The 23,893-nt window shown below is 44.3% G+C and overlaps 1 protein-coding gene across 3 annotated transcripts in view; it reads left to right on the forward strand.

The window, feature by feature from the left end:
• ADD2 (adducin 2) overlaps positions 1-23,893 on the forward strand; it is a 126,013-nt gene that overhangs the window by 94,085 nt on the left and 8,035 nt on the right. For all 3 annotated transcript variants that reach the window (XM_016188409.2, XM_016188410.2, XM_060187152.1), the window contains exons 5-14: positions 1,677-1,828; positions 2,283-2,363; positions 4,500-4,649; positions 5,493-5,636; positions 9,964-10,062; positions 15,511-15,687; positions 18,338-18,595; positions 19,982-20,101; positions 21,186-21,275; positions 23,443-23,590. In XM_016188409.2, the coding sequence (XP_016043895.1) occupies positions 1,677-1,828; positions 2,283-2,363; positions 4,500-4,649; positions 5,493-5,636; positions 9,964-10,062; positions 15,511-15,687; positions 18,338-18,595; positions 19,982-20,101; positions 21,186-21,275; positions 23,443-23,590 (1,419 nt within the window). The remainder of the gene's footprint in view (positions 1-1,676; positions 1,829-2,282; positions 2,364-4,499; positions 4,650-5,492; positions 5,637-9,963; positions 10,063-15,510; positions 15,688-18,337; positions 18,596-19,981; positions 20,102-21,185; positions 21,276-23,442; positions 23,591-23,893) is intronic.

Consider the following 23,893-nt stretch of genomic DNA (forward strand, 5'->3'; position numbering starts at 1 on the left):
AAAGAAGCATTTTCTTATCTGGGGGAGGGAGCACAGAGGTGGAAGGCATCCTAGACCAGCCAATATGAATTAGAAATCATTGACTTTGGAGTCCTGTTCTTGCCAATTCAGTGGATCCTTGGAACCACCTCTATCTCTGTCAATGACATTTACTGGCATCGTGCCCTGGAGATGTGTCACCTCTAGTGGGAATATATCCTTTCCTGATAATGGGGTATTTGAGGTAGTGCATGGAGTCCACCCTCCCAGCCACAGATCATCTCATCATTTCAACTAATGGTATCCATAAGAGTTTTCATGAGGTACTAGAAGTTGCAGCATTATGATACTCCCAGCACATATTTTAAGATAGCACCCTGATTTATCAGGGTGCTGGGACTCAGACACCCTTCCTGCCTTCTTGGAGCATCCAGGCTCTGGTCCTCAGGGTTGATGGGACAGACTGGACATCAACTTCTAGACTGTTTCATGGCTTTCAGGAAAAGACCGCCAAACTTTATGGGCCCAATTCCAAATTATTTCTATATCCCCCCAAATTCCTGGGAAGAAATTACTGTATATCCAGTGGAAAGTATATATGGCTTATCTGAGACCATAAGCCCCTTCACCAACTATAGTTCTAAGACTTTTTGAAGTTTAAGATTTATCACAAAAAGTATGAAAAAGTTTAAAAAGTTTAGTTCTTGGTTGACTTGGCCTTCTATTTTCCAGTTAGAGAAAAAGTAGCATAGAAAATGTTGCCATACTCGGAAGCTAAGCAGGGTCGGACCTGGATAGTACTTGGGTGGGAGAAAATTTTGCCATAATAGGATAATAACAGATGTAGTGATTAATAACTTTTTTTTTTTTTTTGCTTCCAGGGTTACTGCTGGGGCTTGGTACCTACAATACAAATCCACTGTTCCTGGCAACCTTTTTTCTTTTTTTTTTTTTCTTTTTTTTTTTTTTCATTTTATTGGTTAGGACAGAAAGAAATTGAAAGGGGAGTGGGAGATAGAGGAAGAGAGAAAGACATCTGCAGACCTGCTTCACCACTTGTGAAGCAACCCCCTGCAGGTGGGGAGCTGGGGGTTCAAACTGGGATCCTTGCACAGGTCCTTGTGCTTTGTACTCTATACATTTAACCCGGTGCACCACCACCTGACGCCTGTAATTAGTAACGTCTTCATTAAAGAGCTAACTGATGAAATGTGCCCCTATCTTCACTCAGAAACTAATTTTTGCTCTTTTTTTTAAAGCTAGAGATAGAAGGAGAAGGAGAGGAAGAGAGAGAGAACAAATAGCACCAAAGCTTCTTTCAGTGCAGTGGGGGTCAGTCTCAAACCTAGGCCACATATATAAGCCCTTATTCTTGCTTTTACTCAATGTCTATCTTTAAGATTTACAGTAAACTTGGTATTCTGAAATCCCATTATTCTGTGACCTTGAGTCTTGCCGTAGTTTTGAACCTTGAAGCACTGCTAGCCTTATCTGAAGAATCAGATGATTTTACTGGGCAGTACTTACCAATTCTATGAATCTCTCCCCCTGAGAGTCAAAGAGAATGTAGCCTCATTCCTGGGAAAGAAGTAGCAACTTCTGATGCATTTGTAATACCAGTGAGAATTTGGAGAAGCTGAGTGACAGGTAAAAGTGAGTCCCTGACCTTGCTCTCTTCCTCTCTTGTCCCTTTGCAGACTTCTCCATGATGACACCCATCAATGACCTCCACACAGCTGACTCCTTGAACCTGGCCAAGGGAGAGCGGCTCATGCGGTGCAAGATCAGTAGTGTCTACCGACTCCTGGACCTCTATGGCTGGGCCCAGCTGAGCGATACTTATGTCACGGTGAGGAGAGCATTTTGGAGTGTAGTAGGGCACTGTCCATGGACCCCACCAAGTCCAAAGGAAGAATTCTGACTCTTGGTACAGCCATGGCACCACTGGTGACTTTAGATCAAAATGTCTTATGTCCTTCCCTGGTCTCTAACCATTGTGGTCACCCAAAATAGACAACGTTTCCCATAAACACTTCTCTAAATGAGGAACTGGAAACTCCTGAACTTTATTTTGAGGGCTACTGTGACATTCATAGGATTCCCTTGTAACTCCATTTCCCCAGTTCTACATAATAGCCAAGCTCTCTTCAGCTCTCTTGCGTTGAGGGAAGCTAAGGGTCCTTGGGAAGAATATGAGTACAGTAGATTCAGAGGAAGAGAAAATTTAAACAGAATGTCCCTGGAAATGTCTTTTCTTCATTGTGGCATATGGGAATGTGTGTCTTTTTTTTTTCCCCCCCCAGCTGAGAGTCAGCAAGGAACAGGACCACTTTCTGATTAGCCCTAAGGGAGTTTCTTGCAGTGAAGTCACAGCATCCAGCCTGGTAAGTGTAGTCCAACATCTCAATGTCTGTTTCTTATTAAAGTGACAGTGTTCTCTCTGCTCCTACAGTGATAGATCATCTTTAATTAATTGCTGCCATCTTGTCCCTTGTGGAACTTAAAATCTGGTGGGGCAGCAAAGATACATAGGCACCAAAGCAAACTGAGTGCTCAGAGCATGATGTGACCAGTAGACCATATGTGAGGTGAAGATGGTAGGCACAATATAGGAAAGAGGATATAGACCTACCGCTCCCAAGGCAGAAGTGGGCAAGCTTCTGTGGACAGGGGATGCATTCCAGTGACAGCCAGTGATTTATCCCAAAGCAATGCAAGACTCAACTAGTGTGGAAACTATCAGTCGTAGTTTTAGGACAGGGATGGGGGGGGCACCTCTTTGTTCTCCTAGGCAGAAACTTGCAAAAGTTGATTTTGATCAAAAATGATTTCTTGACAGAAAGAGAAAAGCAGTAGAATGAACTGTCTTAGCTGCAGAAGAGGCCTAATTGTCTTAGGTACATGGACTGTGACTACTGTGCCATGTGTCTGGGACAGGAAGACTCTACCTCAGGCCCTCTACAAGGTTGAGACATACTCAGATGATAAGGCCAGGTACTCAGTGCAAAGAGTAGGCAGACAGAGTCACAGAATATCTGGGAGAGCAAGACCTTGAGAATTGCCAAGGCCACTTTACAAGGCAGAGAAGACACTGGTCTTCCAGTTCCTGATGGAGTTGGAGTTCAGTGCCCTCTGGTCATCTTGCCCTTATCATTTCTCCCCCACTGGGAGTATGGATCAAAATTCTGTACGGGGTGCTGCAGGGCAAGCTCTGGGAGGTCTACCTTGTCCATCCCATGCCCACCACTCCATTGGCCACCAGCGAGGTTTTGTAGAGGGGGAGAAGAACAGGCCACGGTGGGGGTGAGCATGCAGAGTGCTGACTCTGGACAGTCTGGCAGAGGATAGTGCGTTTAATAAAGAAAAAGGCAGGCTTTATATGGGGTAAAAAGAAGCCAGGTGCTGGGGCAGGGTGCCGGGGCAACAAGCCGAATAGGGACAAACGTTTGACAACAAGAACCAATCAGATATTTTTAGACTCTAGCATCCTTCTTTTTTCTTTTTATTTTTCTTTCTTTCCTTCTTTCTTTCTTTCTTTCTTTCTTTCTTTCTTTCTTTCTTTCTTTCTTTTATTTAAGAAAGGAGACATAAACAAAACTGTAGGATAGGAGGGGTACAACTCCACACAATTCCCATCCCCTCCCCTGATAGCTTTCCCATTCTCTATCCCTCTGGGAGTATGGACCCAGGGTCATTGTGGGTTGCAGAAGGTAGAAGGTCTGGCTTCTGTAATTGCTCTTAACTTCCCTTTACCCGGGGCATGGGACTTAAGAATGAGGACGGGGCTCTTCGGGTTTATCCACATTCCATTGAGCAAATCAAGTTTATCCAGACCAGGTGGAGGGGGAACAGATACAGCCTCTGGGTCTAACAAGATGGAGGTCAGGGAGGGGTGGGGAGGCTTATAGGTGAACGCCTTCCATCCTCACAGAGAGGTATCTGGGGTTCCAAACAGGCTCAACCTACCATGTCCCCTTAGGGTACAGAAGGTGAGAGTTTTAGTTTCTGTAATAGTTTTTCTATTGGACATAGGCCTTGACAGGTTGATCCATATCTCCAGCCTGTTTCTATCTTTCCCTAGTAGAGTAGGGCTCTGGAAAGGTGAGATTCCAGGATATGTTGGTGAGGTTGTCTGCACAAGGAAGTCAGGATGGAATCATGATAGCACCTGCAACTTGGTGGCTGCAAGGCTGCAATCACTTGGGTGTTTGTTAGCAGTGCAGACTCTGAGGCCTCATTCTGAACCAGAAGCTGCATTTTGATTAGATCTCCAAGCAACTCTGATGTAAAGTTTGTGAGACTTCACTCTCACATTTCTCATGCTGGATGATCAGCATCTGTATCCCTGCTCACCTGCACACTCTTGAGAGGCATAACTGAGTCACTTCTCTCTCAGCACTGAGCTCAGTTGTTATTCCTGGCACTGTGGAATAAATGGATGCCCAGGCTAGGTGTGCCTGCAGGAAAGAACCAGGTCTCCCTGCCCCACAGCTCTAAGTCTCTCTTGTTCTCTGGCTCAGATCAAGGTGAATATCCTGGGAGAGGTGGTGGAGAAAGGCAGCAGCTGCTTCCCAGTGGACACCACGGGCTTCTGTCTGCACTCGGCCATCTACGCTGCCCGGCCAGACATTCGCTGCATCATCCACCTGCACACACCGGCTACAGCAGCAGTGAGCAGCACCCCTCCCCCGCAACCCACACCGGACTTCCTGAGGCCACTGCAGATCCCACTACCCCTTCCTCTAAGGGTCTCTGTGGGGAAGGACAGGCCCCCAAGCTGGCAAGAATCTCATCATGTTTAAACAGTTCTGAGGGCTGGAGTGATTGCTCACTGGATAGGGCACCTACCTGCCTTACCATTCACACAGCCCAGTGTTGAGCCCTGGCACCACATGGGAGATGCTATAACACTGAGGGGGGCTCCTCTGCTGTGCTATCACCCCTCTGTCTTTCTATCTGCTGAAAAAATGACTGGGGGGGAGGTGGTGGCACACCTGGTTGAGCACACATGTTACAATGTGCAAGGACCCAGGTTCAAGGCCCCAGTCCGCACCTGAAAGTAGAAAGCTTCACAAGTGGTGAAGCAGTGCTGCAAGTGTCTCTCTGTCTCTCACCCTCTCTACCTCCCGCTTACCTCTCAATTTCTGATAATCTCTATCCAATAAATAAGTAAAGGTAATAAAAAATCTTTAAAAAGTAACCTGGGAGGATTAAAACTGCATATGCACAAATCCAGGATTTGTAATAAACAAATAACCCAACAGTTTTGGACCAATATGGTTGCTATGAAAACTGTGGTAGGAAAGCATTAGGAAGCAGCACGAAAGCATGGCTGAGCCAGGTACAGAGTGGGGCTGAGGACAAGGCCTTTCTCCTGTGCTTGTCCTCTCCCACACCAGTCCCAGAGTGGAACCTGCCTTCTGCTCAGAGGCAACAGCAGATGTGACAGCGGCTAGGGATGGGGGATGGAGGGTGGGGGCTGCAGGTGATAACTGTGTCTCTTCTCTTGACAGGTGTCAGCTATGAAGTGTGGCCTCTTGCCTGTCTCTCACAATGCCCTGCTGGTGGGGGACATGGCCTATTACAACTTCAATGGTGAAATGGAGCAGGAAGCAGATCGGATCAACCTGCAGAAGTGCCTTGGACCCACATGCAAGGTTTGATTCTACTGTTCTGGGATAATTCTCTGGGGTGGAGGAGTGAAAAAAAAAGTCAGTGTTACAGAAGTGATATGGGTTTGTTGGACATTGTAGACAAGTTGCAGATAAGCGGAGAGAAATAAAGATCAACCACTCTGAAATGTTGGTGCACAACCCAAATATTTTTTGCATAAGTTTACAAAACTAGGATCATAAAAGATATTCTCTGGATTTCCTTAAGCAGCATAAGCACCCTTGCATGTCATTAAAATTTTCTTTTTTTAAAAAATAGTTTTTATTATCTTTATTCATTGGCTAGAGACATCCAGAACTTGAGAGGAAGTGGGGAGATAGAGAGGCAGAAAGAGAAAGTAAGAGAGAGAGAGAGAGAGAGAGAGAAAGAGAGAGATGGAGGGAGGGAGGGAGGGGGAGAGAGAGAGAGAGAGAGCAGCAGCACTGCTTCACCGCTAGCAAAGCTTTCTTCCTGCAGGTGGGGACTGGGGGGCTTGAACCCAGATTCTTGCACATTGTAATGTGTGCATACAACCAGGTGCACTACCACCTAGCCCTGAAAATTTCTACACTGCTGTTCTAAGTTGTTAAACTGTACCTTATTGTGTGCATGGTGACACCTCCATTTGCCTACATAGGACTCTTTGGTTGGTCATCAGAAGCTTTTTTTCTCCTTGAATTTCCTCTTGATCTAAGCAACACTTCCGGTGAAAAATCCCTCCAGCTAAATCTTTGTGTGTGCTTGAGGTGATTTCCATTAAGATGCTTGCCTCCTCCTGACAAACTCTTCTCCTCTCATCCCAACATCTGATATATGAGAATATTGTTTCCTTGCAGCCTCCTCAATTTACACATCACTTTTTTAAAAAAATAACTTGACAGTGAAAGGCAGAATATCATTCTTGCTTGGTTTAAATCTAGAGGCTTTATGAAAAATAACAACACTTGAGGGCTGGGGAGATAGCACAATGGTGATGCAAAAGACTTTCATGCCTGAGACTCCAAGGCCCCAGAGTCAATCCCCAGCACCACCATAAACCAGAGTTGAGCAGTGCTCTGGTAAATACACACACACATACATACATAAATACTTTTATTGAAAAAATAACAGTGCCACCACCACCTGTACTGCTGGTGGGAATGTAAATTGGTCCAAGCTTTGTGGAGAATAGTCTGAAGAACCCTCACAAGGCTAGAGATGGACCTTCCTTATGACCCAGCAATTCCTCTACTAGGGATTTTATCCTAAGGAGTCAAACACACTCATTCAAAAGATCTGTGTATACCTATATTCATAGCAGCACAATTTGTACTAGCTAAAACCTGGAAAAGACTCAGGTGTCCAACAACAGATGAGTGGCTGAGAAAATTGTAGTATATATACATACACCATGGAAAACTACTCAGCTATAAAGAATAATGAATCCACCTTCTTTGACCTATCTAGGATAGAACTTGAAGAAATTATGTTAAGTGAGATAAGACATAAAGAGAAAGACGAGCATGGGATGATCTCACTCATAACGAGAAGTTGAGAAAGAAGAACAGAAAGGGAAACTCAAAGCAGAACTTGGACTGGGTTTGGAGTATTGCACCAAAGTAAAAGACTCTGGGGGGGGGGGTTGGGGGGGTGGGGGAGAGAATACAGGTCCAAAAAGGATGACAGAGGACCTAGTGGGGGTGTATTGTTATATGGAAAACTGGGAAATGTTATGCATGTACAAACTATTGTACTTACTGTCAAATGTAAAACATTGATCTCCCAATAAGTAAATAAATAAATAAATAAAAGAAAGAAAGAAAGTAAAAGACTCTTGATGGGGGGAGGATAGATTTTTAAGCTTATTTGTAGGGAGGGTAGGCATAGGGACATAGATCTATGTTAATCTATACTCTTTTAACCTATTAAATAAATAAAATTTTTTAAAAAGTACCTCGTTATGGGCGATCAACTTAATAATACAAGGGAGACCAGGAGCCAGATGTGGGCTGGGAATGCTTGCTTCCATATTTACAAGGCATTCATGGCCCCAGTCACTTTCCATCTGGGAGTCCATCTTCCCTTGTCTAACCAGAGGAAAGATCAGTGTCACCTCTCTCCTGACATTTGCCAGGGCCTCATTAGCAGTACTGAGAGAAGGATGAAATGATCACATCTATGACTTGAGAAGCCTGGAGTATGTTATCTGCAAAATCTTTCATGGGCCCCCGGGTCATTGTCACTTTCCATTTCTCTGGAACTTGAGATGGAAAAACTCCAGCAATTTTCAGCAGGAAACAAGGTGTTGCTGAGATCACTAGGCCTTAGCACAGCCACTGCAGGGCAGGGCTGCCACCTAGATGTGGGTCCCAATACCAGGGTGGACACCATATGGTTTCAGAAAGATTTATTTATTTATTGGATAAAGATAGAGAGAAATTAAGAGGGAAGGGAGAGGGAGGGCGAGAGACAAAGAAACACCTGCAGCATTGCTTCACTACTCGTCCAGCAGACGGGGAGCAGAGGCTAGAACCTGCATCCTTACACAACCAGGTACTATACCATCCAGCCCCCCAGAGAATTACTGAGGATAGAAACTGAGAGAGCAGGGGCCGGGTGGTAGCACAGCAGGTTAAGTGCACATGGTGCGAAGTGCAAGGACCGGCATAAAGACCCCGGTTGGAGCCCCCGGCTCCCCACCTGAAGGCAGGTTGCTTCACAAGCGGTGAAGGAGGTCTGCAGGTGTCTATCTTTCTCTCCCCCTCTCTGCCTCCCCTTGTCTCTCGTTACTCTCTGTCCTATCCAACAATAACAACATCAATGGCAATAATAACAATAAGGATGACAACAACAAGGGCAATAAAACTGGAAGAAAAAAAGAAACCAAGAGAGTTTTCTTTTTTAGAAAAAATTTTATTTATTTATTCATGAGAAATGATAAGATAGAGAGAAAGAACAAGGCATCACTCTGGTACATATGCTGCTGGGAATTGAACTCAGGACCTCATGCTTGAGAGTCCAAAGCCTTATCCACTGCACCACCTCCCAGACCACACCCAAGAGAGTTTTCTAACAGGGATAATGTACCGGGTCTTTGAGAATTCAGGAGCTTGGTGTAAATTTATTTGTTTAGGGGCTGAGCAGTGGCTCACATGTTCGAACACACATGTTATAATGTGCAAGGATCTAGTTTCAAAGCCCCAGCCTCCACCTGCAGGGGGGAAGCTTCGCAAGTAGTGAAGCTGTGCTTTTAGTCTTTTTAGGTTTATATTTTCTCTTCTCTGAAAAACCAGTGAGCTAGAGTAAAAAGTCACTCCAGTCTCTGTAGAATTGTAGGATCTTCATGCTGCCAGGGCCCCACAGAGCTTATGGAGAGAAAAACCGAGTTCCCACTGAGTGAGGTAACAGGACTCACCTGTTAGTGCAGAAGAGCCACTTCTTCCAAGTCACAGGGGAACAGATTCCTTTTGACCACAACTGTCATTTTTTTTTCCCTCTGTGACAGTTTCAGTTGCCAAAGAGGAAAACTCAGGTTATAGATAGGAACAGATGAACAACTGATTTTTTAAAAAATATATTTAACATCTCAAAATGTAGTTTTTCAAAAAAGCAACAAAATGTAGTTCTTTGAAACATATAAGATAGCGTGAATGATTTCCCTTTTGAGTGCTATATTTCTATAGTATTTCTTAATTGAATTTGATTTATCAAATTAGGTTTTTGGTGCACATAATTTTCCATTATAATAAGTCAGTTCAATGTCCTATGTTAAGTGTTTTCTTTTTATCTCTGTGAGACTACAAAAAGTGTTCATTTAATTGTAACATTCACCACAAAGATAATTATATTACTTTATACTTCAGATAAATTGTTCATAAAATGAGATAAAACTGCTTTTTAGTGATTAATGATTATATCTGGTGATGGAAAGAAATGGAACATTCTAAGTGAAAAATAAAGGGTTTTATATGAAAAGAGAGAGAGAGAGATTCCTTTTGAGATTGAGCCCTCCCTCCCATTGGGCATGGATTCATTTACGTTAACACAAATACCAGCTTTTCAACTTTCTAAACTCTCCACAGTCAAGCCCCCAGGAATTGCCCAAAGAAATCAACCTGTTTTCTGTTAGTAAGTCTCCCTGTGTGAAAGCATTTCAGGTTTCTGAAAGTGAGTTCTGTGGGGAAGCTTTGGTGAGAGACAGGGGTGAGGTGCTGGGAGGAGAGAATGAGAATGAGTAGAAGTTGGGATGGAACTTGGTGATTAGGTTTGGAAATTGTTCTCCATGCAGAAGCTGTCCTTTTTAGCAGAAGTTAGAAGGCTGAAAGGTTTAACTGTTTGTTTCCTCTTCTACAGATCCTGGTGCTAAGAAACCATGGAGTGGTTGCTCTAGGTGACACAGTAGAGGAAGCATTTTACAAAGTCTTCCACCTGCAGGCTGCATGTGAGATACAGGTGAGCCAGTTCCTCTGAGACACAGATCTGGGGACATGGACTGACCTGCCAACACCCATGCCCAGTGGAGAAGCAATTACAGAAACCAGAACTCCCACCTTCTGTACCCAAAAGGAATTTTGGTCCGTACCTCCAGAGGGGAAGAAATGTTAAGGGAAGATGATGGAACTTCAGTTTCATGAAGACTCAGAGAGAGAAGAGGAAAAAAGGAAGGACATTCAGAAGTGGCAATAGGTGTAGGTGTGGGGAAGATAGCATAATGGTTATGCAAAGAGACTATCATACCTGAGACTCTGAAGTCCCAGGTTCAATCCCCTGTACCACCATAAGCCGGAGCTGAGCAATGCACTGGTTTAAAAAAAAAAAAAAAAGAGCTACAGGTGTGACTTAGAAAGCAAGAAAAGGCATAACCATAGGAAAAATGGGTAAATATATATATACATGTAGATAGTTATAGAAATAACAGCCCATATCTGTGATCTTGGGAGAACTACTGCAGTTTCCAATGGAGGGAATAGGGACACAGAACTCTAGTGGTGGGAACAGTGTGGAATCATACCCCTGTTATTTCATCATTTTGTAAATCAGTATTAGATCACTAATAAACTTTTAAAAAAGACAAAGAGAAGGGCTTGTGGGCAAAGGTTGTGACTCCTTTGGCAGTGATTTAGGGAGTCTTCTGACACTAGCTGTCTAAAAATCTTTATTTTTCTGTCTTGGCATCACCTTCTTCTCCTTTTCCTCTTCCTCCTCCCCCATCTCTTTCATTCTAATATTAAAGAAGAACCTCTACTCTTTTTTAAATTTTTATTTTATTTTATTGAATAGAGACAGAGAAATTGAGAGGGGAGGCAGGGATGGAGAGGGAGAGAGAAAGAGACCCGCAGCACTGCTTCACTGTTCATGAAGCTTCACTCCTGCAGGTGGGGACTGGGAGTTTGAACCTGGGTCCTTGTGCACTCAACCAAGTATGCCACCGCCCAGCCCCTTCACTTTATTCTCCTAAAATCTTATGTTAGAACCAGTTATGTAGCTTTCAAACATTTATCATCTGTGTCTAGCAACCAACACTCAACTCTTGAGGGTTAAGACCCAGGACAGAGAGCTGCTTGGACAGTGGGAGAAACATATAAGGCAATATACAAATACACAGAGAGTGTGTATGTATGTCTGGGGGTTACCCTGTTACCTCTGGCTGTGTCTAGTAGACACTACAAAGGCAGGTTTCCTTCCTTCTTTCCTCGCTCTCCTTTTTCTTCTATGTCTGTTTTCCATTCCTTTCCTTCTTTCTCTTCCCCTCTCACTTTCCTTCTCTTTTTCCTTAACTCACTCCTTTCATCCTTATCTCTTCTCTTCCTCCTTTTTCGGAGGGAGTTAGTTTGCATAGGAGTAAATTGGTCTTGCACAGCTAACTGGACTTCATCTGATTCGAGGCTCTGTGTCCTTGGTTTGGGGTCCTGTGCTTAGTAGACTTCCATTACCTCCACTGCAGACATGGGGCCTCCGGAGTCCTTCTAAGCACAGGGCCTTTTAGACAAAGAGGGGTGTTGCTAGTGGTATTTTTAGGTCTCAGTTGACAGGAGGCTAGCTAGCATCACCAAAATGAGTCAGCTCTTTGCCTGGCCCTTTTGATATCCCATCTGCCCTCTCCTGGCTGGTTTGGGCAAAGCCGCACCTGTAAGAGGAAGGCCTGCCTTCCCTTAGGAGTTTTGGGAAAGAATTGAATTATCCCAGAAGTCTCTGAGACTATTGGATTCTCCGACACCAGTGGGCCCTTTCTCACTGACTTCAAAGCAGTGTGTTGTGAGGACCATAATGCAGATGTGGCAGAGCAAGTGTTGTGAGTTTCCCCTCACCCCAGAGGCAGCGGTCAGAGCAGAGCTTGGAGAAGGTGGAGCAGTAGCAAGGCACCTCCACCTGTTACAGTACCTCCCCTCTGCACTCCAACTCAACAAGTGTAGCCAGCCCTGAGCTTTGTCCCCTGATTATTGCTAGAACTGAGCAGGCCCCCTGGTATGCCCATATCCTCTTCCCCACATTTAAACACTTAAGAGTTCCCATCTTCCGCCTAAGAAAGAAACTTCCATGAGAAAACAGCTCCTGAAAAGCAAAAGCATTGTCTCTTTGTAGAGACAGACTTGCCCTGAAAATGAATAAAGAGATACTCACGGGTTGTCCCACACAGTGGATTATGCCTCTTCCTGGGCCCAGATCCCAGAAACAGCCACTACAGCCTGACCTAAGTTATGACTGGCCACCTAGTAACTGGAAGGATGACGGGATGGGGCTTCTCACTGCTGGCTCTTCTCAGTCAGGACTAGTGTGATATGACCTTGCTAAAGTATATCAGGCTAGGGAAGGAGGTAAATCTCTGAAAAAAACACAGTGATTTCTCCCCCACACCCCCACTCCAAGCTGGTGAGGCAGAGATGCTGGTGAGGCAGGGATGCTTCTAGAGGGGGAATTAAAGCTAGAAGGTGTAGAAAAACACCCTGAAAGACCCACCTAGACATGTGGGTATGTTAGTGCAGTGGAACTGCAGTCCTTGGCTAGTTACTTCTGGTCAAATGGCTAGCACTGAAGCTCTATTTCTACCTTGGGCCTAGTTTTCTCCCTCAGTGAACTTGGCAAATGGGCAGATGTGGCTGTGGCTGTTTTAGTGGTTCAAACTTATAAACCTATTCTGTTCTCCTGGGGACAGTGTTCTCTTTGCTCACAGTTTGGGGTTCCAGGAAACTAGGTCAACCCCAACTGAGACAGGCAGCTCCCTGCTTTGCTCACAGGGAGATGGAAGGGAAGCACAGGCAGTTCTTCTCCATTGGCTGTCCATTGCCATGGAAACCAATGGGAAACTAGGGAGGTGAGAGGAGGAAGATCTTAGAAGGATGTGGATAGTTCTCTCCTCTTCCATGAATGATTGGTGCCCAGAGAAAATACTGCTCTTAGCACAAAGCTCACAGTGTATTTCTCACATTTACATGGCATTTGCTGTGCACCAGGTGCTTTTCTAACACTTTAAGAGGTGTTGGGCTGTGGTGTGCCCAGGAGAGTAAGCATGTTTACCATGCACAAGGACCTGGGTTCAAGCCCCTTATCCTCACCTACAAAGAGGAGGGAGTGTCTTAAGTGGTGAAACAGTGTTGCAGCTCTCTCTCTCCCTCTCCCTCTCCCTCTCCCTCTCCCTCTCCCTCTCCTTTATCTCTCAATTTATGTCCTATCAAATGAAAGAAAGAGAATTGTAAAAGGGGAAGAGAAAAAATAGCCAATGGGAGTGGTGGATTCATTGTATAGGTACCAAGCCCTAGCCCTGGTAACAAAAAACAGACAAATACAAAAAAAGTGTATGAAATAATCATTATTAAGTAGATACTACTGTCTTCTTTTTCAATATTTTCTTTTTTTGTTGATTTAATAATGATCAACAAGACCGTAAGATAAGAGGGGTACAAATCCACACAATTCCCATCACCAGAGTTCCATATCACATCCCTCCATTGGAAGCTTTCCTTTTTTTTTTTTTTTAGATTTTAAATGGCTTTAATTTCTTGTTTTTTTATTTATAAAAAGGAAACACTGACAAGACCATAGGATAAGAGGGTTGCAACTCCATACAATTCCCACCACCAGGACTCCTCATCCAATCCCCTCCCTTGATAGCTTTCCTATTCTTTAACCCTCTGGGATTATGATACTATTGTTTTCATTTTACACATGAGAGAAAGGCAAAAAGCTAGCCAAAGTCACACAGTGAATAAAGAGCAAAGTGATGAATCAAACTTTTAAAATGTTACAGATAAAAATTTGAAATCTTCTTTTCTTATCCTTTAATAATCACATTTGAAATATGTTTGTATCCTAGGTGATTTCTCAGTTCTCTGAATTGCCTTATTTTTTTTTCTGAATCATCATTTTATTGGAGAAATAAAGCTTCACAAAACAGTTGTTGTCACACAGTCACAATTTCTTGTCTCTCCATGATAGGCATACCACTCCCACTATCAACTTAAGTCTTTCTCCACCATTTGTGCACTGACTCTCCATCTTTAAATATTTATTTTTTATTTGATTTGATAAGACAGGAATTAGAGGGGAGGGAATGAGAAGGAGAGAGGAAGAGACACCTGCAGCCCTGCTTCACAGCTTATAAAGCTTCCCCCTGCAGGTGGGGACTGGGAGCTTGAACTTGGGTCCTTATGCATGGTAATATGTGCACTCAGCCAGGTGTACCACTACCTTACTCCTTCTCAATACTTGCTTACCTCTAATCCATGGCTCACCTTTAGAGTGCTTGATAGTCCACAGCCAGTCTAAACCTCTAAAGGTTTAAAACTTTCTTTATTTCTTAAGTTCCACCTGGTAAGGTCATCTGATAGTCATCCTTCTGATCTGTTTCACATATCACGTGTATGACAAAGGAGAAGTTCTCATTATTTGTTATAGCCGAGTAGTATCCCATTATGTACATATATGTATAGTTTTATTCTTAAGGTTTGACATTCTTTAGTCCTTTTAAAAATATTTATCTGTTCCCTTTTTTTGTTGCCCTTGTTTTTTTTTTTTTCATTGTTGTAGTTACTGATATAATCATCGTTGTTGGATAGGACAGAAAGAAACAGAAAGAGGAGGGGAAGACAGAGAGGGGGAAAGAAAGATAGACACCTACAGACCTGCTTTACCGTTTGTGAGGTGACTCCCTTGCAGGTGGGGAGCCAGGGGCTTGAAGCAGGATCCTTATGCTGGTCCTTGCGCTTTGTGCCACTTGCGCTTAACCCGCTGCGCTACCACCTGACTCCCTACACTCTGTAGTCTTTAAGAGCTAACATTACAAATTACTAATGTCTTTCCCTAAGAATGGGGACATGTTCAAGTTTGGCACATGATACGTGTCTACAAGGAGGAAAAAAAGCCAAATATAAAGCTGTTTTCTAGACATTTCTGTTCCAAATATTCCCCAATCATTTTTTCTTTCTTTCTTTCTTTCTTTCTTTTGGTTTTTTGCCTCCATGGTTATCACTGGGGCTCAGTGCCTACACTATGAATCCACTGCTCTTGGAGGCTATTTTTTCCCTTTTGTTGCCCTTGTGGTTTATTGTTGTTGTTATTATTATCAATACTGTTGTTGTTGAATAGGACAGAGAGAAATGGAGAGAAGAAGGGAAGACAGAGATGGGGAGAGAAAGATAGACATCTGCAGAACTGCTTCCCTGCCTGTGAAGCGACCCCCCTGCAAGTGGGGGGCCAGGGGCTCGAACCGGATCCTTACGCTGGTCCTTACACTTGGCACCATGTGCACTTAACCTGCTGCACAACCGCCTGGCTCCCCCAATCATGTTTTCTTGTTACACATATAAACATAGTTAGTGTATAGATGGACACACACACACACACACACACACACACACGCACGCGCACGTGCACGCAAGCTGAGGACTCTGTTCTTTGCTGCAGGTGTCTGCTCTGTCCAGTGCTGGGGGAGTGGAAAACCTCATCCTCCTGGAGCAGGAGAAGCACCGACCCCATGAGGTGGGCTCTGTGCAATGGGCGGGGAGCACTTTTGGACCCATGCAGAAGAGCCGGCTGGGGGAACACGAGTTTGAGGCCCTCATGAGGATGCTGGACAACCTGGTGAGTCTCCTGACATTTACCTTTCAGATCAGTGCATTTGAGGTTTAGCCCTGAGAACCAGTCAGTTCTAGGTATCAGGTGGGCATGAGAACTGCCAGCATGAAGGTTATTAACACCTCACTGACTGAAAACTTGGCTTAGAGTTTGTGATCTTTCTGCAGTTGAGTTTTCTTAAATATGGCCTTTGCCACTTCCTTCTAGGGGTCGAAAATGTCACCCTACCTGTAGAGTGTTCTTTGGACAAGGATTTAGAGATACTGTGTGGTATGAGAAGTGGTAGTTCAGTTAAAAAGCAGAACCACCAAGATTCTCTTAACTTCACTCCTTTTTGTAGTAACTTCTCACCTTCTAATCTTAAGACTTTAATGCAGAAAACATGTCATATCGCTAATTCCCTTATTCCTAATGAGTGACATTATAATAATGCCCTCTTTTCTAGTGATTGGATCAATTGCATCAGGAGTTATCCATCTTTAAAGGATACAAAAGACTTTTAAAGCACTTTTGAGGGGCTGATTATTTTGTTGATGATGTAATTGATATGTAAACAGGAAATGATTCAAGAATAGGAAGCAAATCTGTATATAATGAAAACTAATTGCAGGAAGAGAATATAAATTCTTTTTTTTAATGTTAGGTTGTTGGGGTGGGCAGTGGCACACACAAACTGAGTGCACACTTTACCATGCACAGGGACTCAAGTTCAAGCCCTGCTCCCCACCTACAGGGGGGAATGTTTCATGAATGGTGGAGCCGGTCTACAAGTGTCTGTCGTTCTCTCTCCATCTCTATCTCCCTTCCACTCTCAGCTTCTCTCTGTTCTATCAAATAAAATAGGAAGAAAAGAAAGTAAAGGCAAAAGGGGGGGAGGTTACTGGGAATGGTGGATTTGTAGTGCTGGCACCAAACCCCAGTGATAATCCTGGTGGCAGTAAAAAAAAAGTTACTTATTATTATTATTCTATTGTTTTAGTTATTATTGTTGTCATCGTTGTTGGATAGGACAGAGAGAAATAGAGAGAGGAGGGGAAGACAGAGAGGGGAGAGAAAGAGAGACACCTGCAGACCTGTTTCTTTTACCGTTTGTGAAGCGACTCCCCTGCAGGTGGAGAGCTGGGGACTCAAACCAGTATCCTTAGGCCAATCCTTGCACTTTGCGCCACCTGGGCTTAACCCGCTTCACTACCGCCCGAGTCCCTGTTTATTATTTTTATCAGGGAGAAGAAAGGCGTTCTCTACCATTCATAGACCTATTCCTATCTTCTTTGTTGCTCCTATTAGTATTCAAGGATTTAAGTATTAACCCATCAGATTGCAATTAAAAAAGAAAAACCTCAACAATATTGAGTTTGGAAGTGGGTAAAAACAAGAAACTCAAGCATAATTGGTTGACATATATTTCCACATTTTGGAAAGAGGAATATGATAAGTATGTTTATCATTTGATCCAGTAGTTTTCAATCTCAGAATTTTTTTTAAGGAGAGAAAAATATTTATTTGATTAAAATAAATTTATTTAATACTCACTTCTACTTTTCAAAAATATTATTCTGAAGATAATAAATGTCTGCTACTGCTGGTTAGTAAATTATGAAATACTGGAATACTGTGCAGCTATTTGAAAGTTGTTATATATTTATTATTCAATAACATGAAAAAGATCCAAGATACATTGATGTAGTACAAAACCAGTTTACACAGTGTGGTCCCATTTGTATTTATGTGGATATATATGTATACATATATAAATTAACACACACACATATATATATACACATATGTATATACAACAGCATATATATACAAATTATTTTTAAAGTGCATATACATCAGCAATTATATATTTTACATAATTACACACTTTAAAGGTAGTAGGGTTTGTTAAAAATAACTCGTATACAGTCTAATTTATGTATTATTTTAACATAATTACATCTGTGCATATATACATATTTTATATTACATGTGTACAAAAATAACCATATAATCATGTAAGTATATATTATACAATTATGAATCAATATTTGTAAACAATATGTTATATACTATGTAAACATTATATATTATATAAGATATTGTGGCTTTGTTTACATACATATTCACGTATATGTAGCTTACTGAGATGGCTGATAAAGATTTTTAATGGTCGTCACTGGAGATGAAATTTTCTTTTTAACCTAAAAATCCATTTTTTAAATGTTCTTAGGTTTGTAACTCTGAAGTGAGCTCTGGTGTTGGCAATCTGAAAGCTCCTCAATGATTCCACTGTGTATCCAGAGCTGAGAACCAGAGTCAGGTGCACAGTTGGCAGCTATGTCTGGCTCACACACTCTGAGGGAGCAGAGGAACAGTGGTTCTCAGCCCTGATGAGAGGCCTTGTTGGGTTGGAGAAAGGAAAAAGGGTTGCATTGGGCTAGCATGAGAATCATTCTGAATATTCCAGAGGAACTGCACATCCTAGGATGGCTTGTGATTTGGGGGTTAAATGGAGTCCTTTGATGGAAAGAGCATTGTGTGTGTGTGTGTGTGTGTGTGTGTGTGTGTGTGTGTGTGTGTGTGTGTGTGTGTGTGTGTGTGTGTTAAGGGGTGGTGGTGAGTACACAGACTGTTTTACCCAAGTAAGTGGTTGGTTCTCCTTTTGCCTTCTTAGGGGTATAGAACTGGTTACACATACCGTTACCCCTTTGTTCAAGAGAAAACGAAACACAAGAGTGAGGTGGAAATTCCAGCCACTGTCACAGCATTTGTGTTTGAGGAGGACGGTACCCCGGTGCCCACCCTGAGGCAGCATGCCCAGAAACAGCAAAAGGAAAAGACCCGCTGGCTCAACACACCCAACACGTACCTGCGGGTCAACGTGGCTGATGAGGTCCAGAGGAGCATGGGCAGCCCTAGACCCAAGACCACGGTAAGGCAGCAAGTGGGTCCCTGAAGGGAGGTGAGGTGGAGAGAGAACCCCTGGCTAGGTATGAAGGTGAAGCAGCTTTAAGGGGGAGGGGAGGGTGGGAAACAGAGCACATCTCCCCTGGGCCTGGTTACTATACATTCTCCTGAGGGAGCAGCTGTTTACCTGTTTCTTTTTTAAAAAATATTTATTTTATTTATTTATTCCCTTTTGTGTTGCCCTTGTTGTTTTATTGTTGTAGTTATTATTATTGTCATCATTGTTGGATAGGACAGAGAGAAATGGAGAGATGAGGGGAAGACAGAGAGGAGAGAAAGACAGACATCTACAGACCTGCTTCATCACTTGTGAAGTGACTCCCCTGCAGGTAGAGTGCTGGGGGCTTGAACTGGGATCCTTATACCGGTCCTTGCGCTTTGTGCCACCTGCACTTAACCTGCTATGCTGTAGCCTGACTCCCGTTTACCTGTTTCTTATGCCACTGCACTGAGCTTTGGAATCAGAGAGATGGACAAGGCCACTCTCAGCAGCAGAAAACCCAGGAGCTGGGTTTTTACTTCTTACTCCCCCACTCAGAGCATTGGGGAAGTTCAGACAATGGGTATTCAACATTAAGCTGCATATCTGAGGCAAATCCAGCAGAAGGGTAGGTTTTCATATTTGTAGTCCTCGCCTTCTACCCACTTACACACAACCTTTCACTTGATTTTTTAAAAATATTTATTTATTTATTCCCTTTTGTTGCCCTTGTTGTTTTATTGTTGTTGTTGTTATTGATGTTGTTGTTGCCGGATAGGACAGAGAGAAATGGAGAGAGGAGGGGAAGACAGAGGGGGAGAGAAAGACAGACACCTGCAGACCAGCTTCACTACTTGTGAAGCGACTCCCCTGCAGGTTGGGGAGCCGGGGGGCTCGACCCAGGATCCTTACACTGGTCCTTGCGCTTTGCACCACCTGCGCTTAACCCGCTGCACTACCGCCCGACTTCCTCACTTGATTTTTTTTTTTATTAATGTACAAGTAGCAGACAGCCAAATAGAATAGCTCTTCATTGAAAATAAAAATCTTGCAAATTAAAATCAACGAATCATCTGTGATTGAAGTCAAGTGGCCATTTGTCCATCAAAGCCAGCCGCCGAGGTTCTGATCACACTCTTCAGTGTGGTTTAGACTGTCCATGGGGGTAGGGGCCTTTGATGGTAGCTAGGTCACTTGTTGCCCATCACCACATTCTGGGAGACAAACATCAAAGGAGCCCAGAAGGAGAGGTTGTGCACATGTAGGTTTCCTAGCCTGTCATGTAGGCAGTTGTCCCATTGGGGCAGATCGCTGGGTAGAATACACGGGTCTGTTCCTTTGCCTCACCTACCTGGCATTGTGTGTGTTCAGTGGATGAAAGCTGATGAAGTGGAGAAATCCAGCAGTGGCATGCCCATCCGGATCGAAAACCCAAACCAATTTGTGCCTCTCTATACTGACCCTCAAGAAGTGCTGGACATGCGGAACAAGGTAACGGGGTCGCCCTTTGTCTCGCCATCACCTCTTCCTCAAAGTGGGAAGGGTGGAGAGGGCAATCTCAAAATTTTCAGATGTAGTCTGTGTCTGTGCCATCTGCCTGGTTTACCAAGTCCTGGTGTCTCTCATGTAAAAGAAACTGCCATTGGTAGGTGGTGGTCCTGCTCCTGCTCGAAGTGCTGCTGCAGCTCACAGTCTTGGGAACCCCCTTACCAAGAGGTGCCTGGATTAGGCTTTAAAGGTGCCTGAGGGACCTGCTCACAAACTGAGTTTTTATGAATTTGTGATGTTTTCCTTCGGGCTTGTTTCAAAATCCTTTCTATTTACTTTGTATTTATTTGTGAGAGGGAGGGGGAAGATAGAGAGAGAGAGAGAGAGACAGACAGACAGAGAGAGAGAGAGATGGCACATGTGATGCTGAGGATCCAACATGGGATTTGATGCTTGAGAGTTGAGAGTCCAACACTATATCTACCGTGCCACCTCTTGGGCCACTATATTTCCTGACCATTGCATTACAACTTACTCTCAATTTACTCAAGTGTGTATCTAATGTTATTTTTTATTTTTTACCAGACCACTGCTCAGTTATGCTTATGGTGGTGCTGGGGAATCTCAGCTTCAGGCACAAAAGACATTTGCGTAATCGTTATGCTGTCTCCCCTTCCCCTCTAATGTTACTTTAAGTGGTAACAGATGACCTCCCACAGCCCAGATGTGCTCACAGAACATTCCAGTATGGTTCAAAGACCTTCTGTATTATTTAAAATCTAAGTTTCCTTGTACAGATATAGGATGGCCCCAAGTGTCCCACATATTGCTCTGGATTTCCTTAGAAATATTAAATTCTGGGGACCTTTCTAATTCCACCTCATATTACTCTTCATCTCTTAATCATTACCTCACAGATTCACTCTGAAACAGGTAGACTGTCTCTGAGAATGAATATACCTAGTGAGAAATAGAGAAGCCAGGCTCCCACACCACTAGAGGGACTTGAGGGCCCCTGGGAATGCCCTCTTCTAGATTCCACATCCAATATTAAACAGCTTGTTCCTGCTCTTCCCTTTCCACACAGATTCGAGAACAAAACCGACAAGATATAAAGTCGGCGGGGCCTCAGTCCCAGTTACTGGCGAGCGTCATCGCTGAGAAGAGCCGAAGCCCGGTACAGCAGGAGCTGCCCCTGTCTGGAGGGGAAACATGTTTGCCTTCTGGGTCTTCGGTGCCTGGGGCTGGGCAGCAGGATCCTTGAGTCCTCATGCCCACCTTTCCCTGTGATCGTGGGCTCTGGTGCTATTGCAAAATGGATGCTGTGAGGACCAGGGATGGTGTCTGGTTGCCCCCCGGGGACTCTGGGTGATATTGCCACACTTGGCCCACCCAAGGGAGTGCTGCTTGCCTACTCCCATCCTTCCCAGGGGAACTCCACTCTGCTTCTTAGTGTCCCGCAAAGTGGGGATCACAGGAGCATGGCTGGAAGCACTTGGTTGCCCCAGGCCTGTGCACCCTGGCACATCATTTAGGCTGTAGCTCAGGGGTCCATGTGCTCACAGAGGGGAGGTGTGTATATATGGAAGGATCCCAGCTCCCATAGAATGGGAAGGGACTGTTAGTTTCCCACACACATCCACATAGTGTTAGAAAGTACTAAGTCATTGTTTTCATGCTTGCAATAGAATAGTGTTTGTCTGGTGCTTAGTAAATAGGGCGAAGATTAGAATTCTGGTTGCAAGTCATTGTTGTCTACTAGATGGTAGTGAGCACAGTCTGTTCCACAATAGCAGTGTGGGGGGGGGGGGGGCAGAAACTGTTCCTCTCTGTAAACCAAACTGAGGACTTGAGGCCAGGCTGCAGCCCACAGGGTGGGTGTCCTTTGTCCAGGAAAGGGTGCAGAGTATGTCATCACACAACCACTCCATTCAAGAGGAGGGATACCAAAAGCGCCTCAAGGCCACGGATAGAAATACCCCTTCTTCGATTCTCTAGGGTGTGTGGGTGTATAACACAAAGAACAAAATTGTTAAATACTCTGCTCTTTAGACCTAGGTTTCCCCAGAAACCAACTTCTTGGGATCTTGATAGTTCCTCAAGTTAGGCCTCATAGTGCCTCTTTTCTGGGAGTAGCTTGACTGCTCCTTGGAAAGCTGGCAAGATGGGGCAGGTGGTCCTAAGTGCCTGTCTGGGGCCAGCTGTGCCAGGCGCACCTCCTGGTTTCTCTCTGGTTCTTCCTGGTTTTCAGAGAACTACATTCTCATGGCTGGAAATCCAACACTTTGTCCACAGTGCCACCTTCTGGGTCTAGAACTACATTCTCAAAGGTTAATATAAGTACATTAAATTAGGATAAAGGGCTGCAGGGAGCCGAACTAAAGTTCCTATCTTGGGTTAGAGGAGTCAAAGATTCCAGAAACATACACACAAGGTCTAGTTGGTGAGCTCCCCAGAACCGGGGTGGGGGGAGGCAGAGGTGGTAAAATGGTGATTGTGCCTAAGTCTGGGCAGGAACCTGCAGGACAGGCAGGTTGAAGATCCAAGACTCAGGAGCGGGGGGGGGGGGGGGGGGGGGGTTGTACTTAATGACTGTGTGCAAAACAGGACTAACAGCTTGGACTAAGAATGCTGAAGTGCTGTGTGCTTGGCATACGACTCACTGCTGTGTGTTATGGCTTGTGCTGCTGTTGGGGGATGGGGGGCATAAAGGGGAACTCTAGCATGAAGCTGGCTGGAGCCCATGCTTTGCTTGCTGGGTTTTGGCTGACTGGCCTTGGGCCTTTGACTGTATTTGTGTAGTGCTGGCTTCGAGTATTCACAGGAGGGATTGCAATAAAGGTGTGTGTCTTCCTTTTGCTTGGGAACATCCTCTGATTTCATTGGTGGACCCCCTGCATTCGCCCAGGCAGTTGCAAAGAATCCAGATGTGGTAGTGAGATAGCCATAGGGAGACATGAACAAGGCCAACTCAAGGCCCTAAGCTGTTTCTTTTTTTAATTTTTTTTAAAAATTTATTTATTTATTTATTTATTAGATAGAGAAGGAAGGGAGTGGCAGAGATGGGAGAGAGACAGAGAGACACCTGCAACACTGCTTCACTTGCAAAGCTTTCCCCCTGCAGGTGGGGACTGGGGGCTCGAACCTGGGTCCTTGCGCATTGCGACATGTGCACTTAACCAGGTGCACCACCACCCAGGCCCTCCTAAGCTGTTTCTGAAGAGCTGCATGCCACGCTGTCCCTAGCAAGACCACTGGCAGCCACATGAGTCTGAAAGGAAACTTGGGCCGGGGCCCAGCCACGGCGTTCAGAGAGCGACACATACTCTGTGGTTAACTTTCAGTCTACAGAGAGCCAGCTGATGTCCAAAGGTGACGGGGATACCAAAGATGATTCAGAGGAGACGGTGCCCAACCCCTTCAGCCAACTCACTGACCAGGAGCTGGAGGAATACAAGCAAGAGGTGGAGAGGAAGAAACTGGAACTAGAAGGTATAGTCCCCCACGCAGGGTGCTCCACTTAGATTCTGTCTCTTCTCTGTTCTTTCCTCAACTTGACGGTCCTGAACCATCAGCAGGTATCGTCCTCATTAGTATAAAGCTATTAACCACACGAATGCCCCCTGATTACTCTGCAATGAGCATAATGGAAATAGTCCTTGTAGAGTGCTTAGACTAGTGCCTAAAAATATGGCTAAGATACAGAAGTACCAGGCAAATGTTAGCTATAAGACCATCATAATAGTGATCATTATTTATTATCTATCAGATGTAGTATGAATCTTTCAGCCTGGC

This window comes from Erinaceus europaeus, chromosome 3 (assembly GCF_950295315.1).
Source record: "Erinaceus europaeus chromosome 3, mEriEur2.1, whole genome shotgun sequence".
In the NCBI taxonomy this organism is placed as follows: Eukaryota; Metazoa; Chordata; class Mammalia; order Eulipotyphla; family Erinaceidae; genus Erinaceus; species Erinaceus europaeus.